The 9224-nt window shown below is 31.5% G+C and overlaps 1 protein-coding gene and 1 pseudogene across 1 annotated transcript; one reads left to right on the top strand and one right to left on the bottom strand.

Moving 5' to 3' along the window:
• Nucleotides 1-605: 605 nt before the first annotated feature.
• Nucleotides 606-2858, top strand: LOC111294690 (loganic acid O-methyltransferase-like). The gene is made up of 3 exons (XM_089742872.1): nt 606-917; nt 1529-2185; nt 2367-2858. The coding sequence occupies exons 1-3, from the start codon at nt 846-848 to the stop codon at nt 2685-2687; spliced, it is 1050 nt and encodes a 349-aa protein (XP_089598998.1). The 5' UTR covers nt 606-845; the 3' UTR covers nt 2688-2858.
• A 2127-nt stretch (nt 2859-4985) lies between these two features.
• Nucleotides 4986-6290, bottom strand: LOC111295384 (aspartic proteinase CDR1 pseudogene; annotated as a pseudogene).
• Between the last annotated feature and the right edge of the window lie 2934 nt (nt 6291-9224).

Raw genomic sequence — 9224 nt, 5'->3', positions numbered from 1 at the left:
TTGGACACCAAAAGTGTTCTCGATTTCATCCTCCTGTCCTCCGTTGCATTGCTACTGAAAAACACTGCCGATTTGTCTAAGTTAATGCATTGGCCCGAGCTTTCTTCATATCTCCCTAGCCTGAGCCTCACCACTTTACTTTCGCTGCCACTTGCTTTAGCAAAGAGTAAGCTGTCATCAACAAAAAATAAATAACTCTATGACCATTCTTACTTGCTTGCAAACCGTGTAGCAAACCATCTATTTGAGCTTTTGATAAAAGAGCTGATAGTCCTTCAGTGCAGATCAAAAATAGGTAAGGGAAGAGTGGTTCCTCTCGCTGAAGCCCCCTCTCAGGATTAAAAACATCAGTAGTACAACCATTTACCACCACAGAATAGGAAACAGAAGTTACGCAGCTCATTACAATATCAACCCATTTATTATGAAATCCCAGTTTACACATCATTGCCCTAAGAATATCCCAGTTTCCAATATCAACCCATTTATTATGACATTTTTTTAGTATATGAGATTTTAGTTAAATCATACATTATACTAAAAAATTTCATCTCGTGCATTGCATAACATTGCATTTAAAGCACATACTTTCTTGGTACGGGATCATAATTTTTACCCATTTTGGAATGAAAAACTGAAAAAGTCCGAGATTTTAAGGGAAATAAAGATTCTGTTGTCGTCCTTGCTAAACGTATGACCACATTTAAAAAAGTTTATGATAATGACACCGAAACAATCGTAGCCTTTCTTTCCCCGTTAAATGTGCTCAAATTTAACGACTTTTTCCCCTCTATTTATATATTTATGGTTCCTGATTGTGATGGAAAAGACGAGATCGAGGAGAGATGGAAGAAAAATCATTTCCAATGACTGGTGGAGATGGCCCAAACAGCTATGCCAAGAATTCCAATCCACAGGTACGTCCCTTGATTTTTCCTTTTTTCAAGCTAATTATGGGTTTTGAATAATATGTTCTTATTAATCTATACATTCTCTATTGAGTAAGGAAGCATAAAGTCCAAAGCAAATTATATTTCATTTCACGAACTTAATTATCCTTATTAAGTATTTCTTTTTGTTTTGAAAGTTATAGTTTCTTTGTCCTTAATTTTTATTAAATTTTCATTTTGTAATTAGCTTAATAACAAAAGTATGATTTGACAATTTAGGCCTTAATAATCATAATTTGTTTAATTAGTATATAATTAATACTCAATTCCTTATAATTGTTTTTTTGGATTGAGCTAGCAAGTAAGAGATTCTTAAATTTTATCTGGTATAAATATTATTTATATGGGTTGTTCCAAACGAATTTATAAAAAATTATCTTCATATCATTTTTGAACTAAAAGATTCTACTTAAAAATTTTGGCAGTCAAGACGGTTGATAAAATTTCGAAAGAATTAAAAGATATACATAGAGTAATATTAAATGAATTACCTTTGCAACATAGCTTATGTATTACTCCATGCATTTTCTTTTTCTTCTTCTATATTTAAAAAAAAAAAAAATTCTTTTCAAATGTAGAAAGCAGCGGCAGATTGTGCCAAAGCACTATTGGTTGAAGCCATTATTGAAAACCTTGAAGTTGAAGAGAAACCTCCTATTTCAAGCAAATTCCAAATTGCCGACTTAGGCTGTTCAACGGGACCAAACACATTTTTTGCAGTGAATACAATTATTGAAGCTGTAACCCAGAAGTTCAAATTAAAAGGCCATTCAAGCATGCCTGATTTCCAAGTACACTTCAATGACCATGTTTTGAATGATTTCAACGTTCTCTTCCGAAATCTTCCCCCTGGCAGCCGGTATTTTACGTCAGGCGTTCCTGGTTCCTTTCATGGTAGATTGTTTCCCAAGGCCAGTCTTAATTTCGTCTACTCTGCCTATGCTCTTCAATGGCTCTCAACGATTCCAGAAGAATTGAAAGACCTGAATTCACCCGCATACAATCGGGGAAGGATTTTTTATTCAGGAGCACCAGATGAAGTTGGTAAGGCTTATGCAGCTCAATATGCAAAAGACATGGAGTGCTTCTTACGAGCCCGAGCACAAGAGGTAGCACCTAGAGGATTAATGGCTCTTTTGATTCCAGGGCGCCCAGATGAGAAACATCCATCAGAATCGTCACTTGGACCCTTGTTTCAACCCCTGGAATCTTGCCTTTTGGACATGTCTAATGAGGTATGTATGGACTACCAAGTTTGCTGCAATGCATTTTCGAGAAAGTAACCTGATTGGATATCTGTAAATTGTAAAATAAAAGTCAATTCACTGCTTATCTACTATACATGGATAACATTTAATTCTTCATGCAATATTTTACCTATACACTGCTCTTTGGCTTAATAATTCTCTTGTGCAGGAAAAAATTGGTAAAGATAAGATTGATTCATTCAACTTGCCAATCTACAGCCCATCACCTGAAGAGTTACGAACGCTAATTAGCCAAAATGGGTGTTTTAGCGTTGCAAGATTGGAAAGCAGCGAAGCAACTGGAAATTCTCCTACAATGCACGAGTGTAGAGCTGGGTTCGAGAACATCATTGGACGACACTTCGGAAGTGAAATTATAGACGAACTATTTCAGCGATATGCTAAGAAAATTGAAGGACGCCCTGCCCTTGGCCCTGATGATGGAGTTGGAATAGGATTATTTGTCCTCCTCAAACGCAATCCTATTTAAGTTTACACATGATCCATCTAAACCAGTTTTGTTGGGTTATTATATAAACATTATCCATCTAAACCTTTTGGGACTTAAATTATGGTCTTTCTGTCTACCAAACAGACCCTAAAAATAACTTGAGTTTTATTTTATTTCCATCTTTTAATTCAACTTGTTCTTTGGTTGCAATTGATATTTTTCTTCCATACATTTTCTAAATTTTTTTTTACTAAGGAAACTAGTGGAAACAAAATGATGGTTTTCATTCTTTTTCAATTTATCTTCTTAGCCACTTTTTTATCATTTGCATCTTAATATTTTGTTCAATAATTGATACATAATCTGTTGTCTAAAAAAATAAAATTTGATTTTTTTTCACTCAGCCAAGAAAGGAAAATTTTTTTCAAATAAAATAAAATTTCTGAAAATTGTGAAATGCACTTCTACCATTTTGAGCTTTTTTGGGGCTTTGGATGTTTTTCCTCTCATCCTTTTGGTATGATTTCCCCCTTGGTTTCTCCTTTTTTTTTTTTTTTACCGATTTATTATCATGAGAATTGAGGTCAAATTACAACTGGAGCGACTACAATTTACAGACACATCCCACAGCAAATTGGAGAATTTGCAACTTGAAATCAGTTTGATAAATTTTCACTTTCATACTGGAACAAATGCATGAACATGATTCGGAAAGGAATTAACTTGATATGCTCAAAATCAACCCAATTAGGCATGATTTGTATTGCAACTAATTTTGATTTGCTGAGGAAGGAAGGCTGTCAACTCCAACCTTTATGTCTGTCCTCAATCAGGATCTGAATTCACCAAACAATGGTTTAATGAATGCAGGCAAATGAAGGGCCTCCAAAGATTGCTAAGGCTGAAAGTAAAGTACTAAAACTAAAATACAGGAAAAAGTGCCGAAAGCAAAGCGTGAAACACCTTGTGAAACTGAAATATTGAAGGTGTTCAAAGGACTCGAACTTCACATCGGCATTGGTGAAATGCACTGTGATATTTGGAACTTTAAAATCAGTTTGAACTTCATAGCAAAGGCTAAAACTCTCTATCGGCGCATCAATTCGTTTTGCATTGATATTGCCAACCACTGATGTCTCCAATTTTGAGAAAAATGTCCGGGCAATATCAAAGCTTCTTTTTTAAAAAAATATTATAGATTATATAATTAAGCAAAGAAGTATTAGATAATGTGATTAATACAAACAACTAAAAGCCAAATTAATTACTACTTAAAACTGAATAGATTATAGTCAACCAATTGAACCTCATCCTTGTCAACAAGTTAACCATATAGGTCGATCTGACAAAAAAATAAAAAACAAACGCTAAAAATGGAAAGAAAGGTGCCTAAAGGACTCGACTCATTTTCAGCATTGTGGCAAAGATTAAAAAGGTACAATATTTAAAAACATTTGATTCAATGATAAGTGTTTATATCTCTTATTCCAAAAATATATTTTAATTACGAAAATAAAAATTAAATATTTAACCTAAAACCAATTGACATGAAATAAAAGAAGCTCAATTTAAATATAAAATTATAAAAAAAATAAGATATTTAATAGATATGGGATAAAATCTTTTTTTTTTCAAAGAATAGCACATCTTTCTTATGTGTAGATGGAGGCAAAAGCCACTATGTGAAAACTAAAAGTGGTAACCGATAAGAGTAACAAAACAGAATAATAAAAAAAAAACTTGAGTTTTGATATCATATTAAATATTTAATATAAAACTAATTTGTAATAAAAAATAAAATATTTAACAAATGTGTGATAATATCATTTAATTAACGAGTGCAATTTTAGGTAAAAATTTGCGGGCAAGAGAATGGGTATTAGTTTGAGAATCATTAATATTGTACAATTACTAGTACCTTTTTTTTTTATCCAAAATGAAGGACCTGTATAAATTCTATTTTATTTTCACCAGCCCCTACTCGCTAATTGGACACTAATTTTCAAGTTTAGAAAGCTTGATAAACATCAAGCCTGATTTTTTTTTTTTTTTTTTTTGGTTACATAGCATTATAATTTAGCTAAAAAAAAGTAATAGAGGGAAGCCAAAATTTATGTCCAAAAGAATTTAAATAAATTTGAATAAATAATAAATAATAAATAAATAGAGAAAGGACAAAGGAAGACAGAGAGATCTTATGTGAATAAAACAGTGTGTATATATATATATATATATCATAAGAAACAACAAACTTCAACAAAGAAGTGCTGATAACAAAGGATAACAACAACACGAAAATAAAATCATACTAAAACATTGCAGAAAATAATTGACAGGCTAATTTTTCGAGCAATCAGTGGGCTTAAACGATACGGTCTGCTTATCAGTATCATAGCCAACCAAGAAATTCATCTGTGCCAAGTTACCATAGATTGCAATATCTTGAACAGGACTGAAGGTAAAGCAAGCAACTGCGTCGGAAACCAAGACGAAGTTGTTCAAAGGTTGTAACCTGACATCAGCATCAGTGAAATGAATTGTAATTTCTGGAACTGAAAAGTCAGTTTGAGCAGGGTAGCATAAATTGAAACCCTCAGGACCATCAACCCTTGTCGCATTAATCTGGCTAGACACTGCTGATTCCAATTCTGAGTAAAAATCTTGTGGGAACAGAGTCAATGTAGTACCGGAATCAATCATGATGTTACCATCTGTTCCAAGAGAAGAACCTGTAAAGTTTAATCGCTTGCTTCCAACACTGACTGCCTCCAGGGTGAGGAAATAGAAAGTGGGTGGGTATTTTTTAGTCAATGGAGTAGTAACAACTCCATCTCCTGAAACAACAGCATTAGAACCAAAGTTCATTTTGCTCGACTCTCCGGCGTCGGAAATAGGCAACAAGCAATAGGAGAATTTGCCAGCAATGGATGTTCCCAATTGGGAAATAAGTGAAACATCACCACCTCCGAGGCCAATGATGCCTGAGGTGTTCTCATCGAAAGTTCCATCATTGCTGTGTCCACATCCGATGACTGTGTTCGGAACAGCTACAGGGCGACCAGTTGTCGAAGGTAAGGTGAGTTTATCAGCAGCAAGATCACCAACTGAATAAGAGCCATCACCATAAGAGACAGAATATTGGCAAGAGTTATTTCTGGAACAAGCGCTTCGGTCAAGATTCTCACATTGACTTGCACTGCAAGAAATTGTTTTATAAGTGGATGATTTAGTAGGGTAAAAAAGCGGAGCATCTTGCCTAAAACACTGGGAACAAGGCTTGCATTGAGTCCAAATAAGATCACTTCCCGTATCAGCAATGGCAACAATATCAAAAGCTGGGGTACCAATGGATACATTCATCAGGTATTCACCTGAATCGGCAATAATATCAACTTGAGCTGCCTTAGTTGAGATAGATGTTGGTTCGAAGCGATGTAAACGATTAAAGGAACGACGCATGGCATTGGTTACACGCTCAGAGGCAGTTTCCAAAGGATTGTACAATGGCGACTTTGGGGAGTCTCGGTGGATTAATTCAACACTGAAACCACCCTTTTGAGCCTCAATAAGGCAAAGACTAGACAGGCCAAGGAATGCAAAAACAAGGGAGAAAAGAGAGATATGATTGACAATAGCTGTCATTGTTAGAAGAAATTGGAGGCGAAACTTAATAGGATTGATGGCTTGGATGTCTAGAATTTTGGTCAATCTATAGTGTTCAAAGTAGAGATGAATCGAGATAAAACAAAATAAGATTCAGAAATTTTACTAATAATTTATGGTGCAATGAGCAAAAGCCAAAAGATAGTCAATTTCCCTTTAAGATATATATATATATATATATATATATATATATATATATTGCCAGATATATTTGAGCATTCTTGATTGTAACTTTTTGAGATTCTTAGAACCATAAAATCTTAAAGGAAACACTTTGTGTTTCTCTCCTGTAATAATAATTTTCCCATCTTTAATGGCCACTTCACATTAATTTTGTGGTGACTTTGCCAAATCACATTGTAAAATCTTTGATTAAGTAATGAGATTTATTTTCCATTTTTGGTGCATGAATTTTCAGGTAAATGGACCTTCTTAAATTACGATTATCATAGTGAATATTGAATACATTTTTAGGTTACTGAGATTAAAATCACTTTAATATATACGGATTAATTAACTATGATCAAATTTTATTATTATATTTATATATGGAATTGATGTTATGAAAGAGACCTTTTGACTTGGCAAAATTAAAGTTTTGATAATAAATATTGAATTGATGATAATTTCGAAATTATTTTGTGATTAATTACCAGTGTTTTTGTATGAATTTGGAATGTCAAAATGCATAATGGAAACGTATAATTTTTATTTATTTTTCGTTCATATCCTTGATTTAATTATTTGCAATTATAGAAAGATTAATGATGTTAAGAATTTGAAAAATCGTGCCGGTTGACAAAAATTAAACCTGATAATTAACCTATAAATAGTAGTTAATTTGGGTGGCATTTTTTGTTCTAGAATCATCTATAATTCAAATTATTGAGGGATTAAAGAAAACTAATTTGAAATCAATTTCATTCTGGAAAATTAATCATATATTATTGAAGACAAAAAATTCATAATAAACAGGAACCAGAGGTTTATTCCAATTTGATCAAGCAATTATTTTTAAAAAATTAATTTCAACAAATTTAACATTTAAATTTTAATATTTACAATTTTTTGATCTCTAAATTTCGGCCTCATTAATAAAAAAATGCATAAACACAATATATTTGAAAGAAAATTAAGGTCGAACGACGACTATCCTTGGAAGCATCGCTTACCATAGGGGATTACGCAGGCCGGTTTTGGAAATTTTGAAGAAATTTAGAAGGAAAAAATTGAACATTATTTTATATTTATCCAATTTGTTTAGCTCGACACTTTCCAGATAGGGGAGAAAGACAGAATGCCAATAAAACCAAAGGAAGCATGGTGTGGCTGCCTCCAAAAATTTATCAAAATCTTTTAAATTCTAATTTTTGAAAAACTTTGAAAAAAAACAAAATTTAACATAATACCGTCGAACAAAAGAGACATATGAGCAATTAAAATGATAATATCGAACTCAAAAATTAATTTAATTAGTTCATATAATTAAATATTCAATAAATTTAAAAGTTTAATTTGCTTTCAGATTGTGATGTTTTTCATAAAAGAAAATCTACAATTGCATATTAAAAATCTCAAATTTGAATCTTGAATAAGAAAAGTACAGTTTATCACATGACAAGCCATAACGTTTTTTGGACATTTTTTTCACAGCTAATTTTACTTAATAATTGACAATTCTATTAGTTAGATTTATGTGGATTATTTTTACTAATCTTTTCATTGTGTGAATACAACTAGTAATTTCGTTTTTACTTGATTTCATTTCTCCCAATGGAGTGTCAGAACTCAAAAAGTAAAAACATTAGCATGTTCTAATAAGTACAAATTTGCATTGTAGCCAGCCAACTGTGCATTGGTACAAGTGATCAAACAGTAAAAATTATTACAGTATATGAATCAGCTGCTTACAAACGAGTAAGCCCAGAGAATCCAATATCATATGGATCGGTAATTGCTGTTACATCTACATCAACTTGAAATTTATTCCAATATTTAAATTCCGTCATATGTAATTTCTTCTCTACAAAACCTTGTGCTTCATTCTGGTGATGCCTATAACTATACGATTTTAAGTCATTCTTATTGATGATTTAAAGGTTTTCCCGAAGCAACTTGCCATCATGCTTTAGCATGATTAGATAAAGGTCCTATTCAAAATAGCTGAAGTTGTTGCTTGAGAAAGTCACAAATGGTAGACTTGATATTAAACGTTATTGCATGAAGACATATTTCTATTCTCACGTAGTGTTAATATTGAATGTTGAAAGTTTTTTTGATCGATGAATGCTAAAAGAAATAATGAAATTTAATCGTGAGCAATTTAAGGTAAACAATAAAAAAAAATTAAAATTTAATTACAAATTAGATTGCAATTTATACATAAAAAGCAAGATCTTTGATTATTTATAAGAAAATGGTTGTAATATTATGTTTATTACTAGCTTGTTTTGCTTGAAATATATTATTTTTATTTATTTAAATGGGTTTAGATATTTAAATTAATATTATTTAATCACTTAAATTTTCAATATATATATATAAAGTACAAATAATATAATTAAGATATCAAAACATAATAAAATTAAAATTTTTAATTAAAGAATTAAAAAATTCAAAACATAGAATAATATTTGAGAAAAAATAAAATATCCAAAAGATTTGTATATAAATTGTATTATTGAGTACACAAATATTACCTTGAAAACTAAAATTTTCATTACTTCAAATTATTTTTTTTTGCAATTTGTGCCATTTCTATCTTATGCAATCATTTTCATATGCCTACAATTTTATGCAATTTTAAGATAAGTTTTGTTTATTTGAAAAAAGTAACGATTTTAAATAATATACGTGATAGTTTACTTACATGTATATTTTCATATGAGTTTTACTAATATCTTGATCTTCAGC

The sequence above is a fragment of the Durio zibethinus genome, chromosome 14 (genome assembly GCF_047325235.1).
Source record: "Durio zibethinus cultivar Kanyao isolate XHJ-2024 chromosome 14, ASM4732523v1, whole genome shotgun sequence".
NCBI classification, from domain to species: Eukaryota; Viridiplantae; Streptophyta; class Magnoliopsida; order Malvales; family Malvaceae; genus Durio; species Durio zibethinus.
Note: the sequence above shows the minus strand (reverse complement) of the source record. Positions and strands in the feature narration are given on the sequence as shown.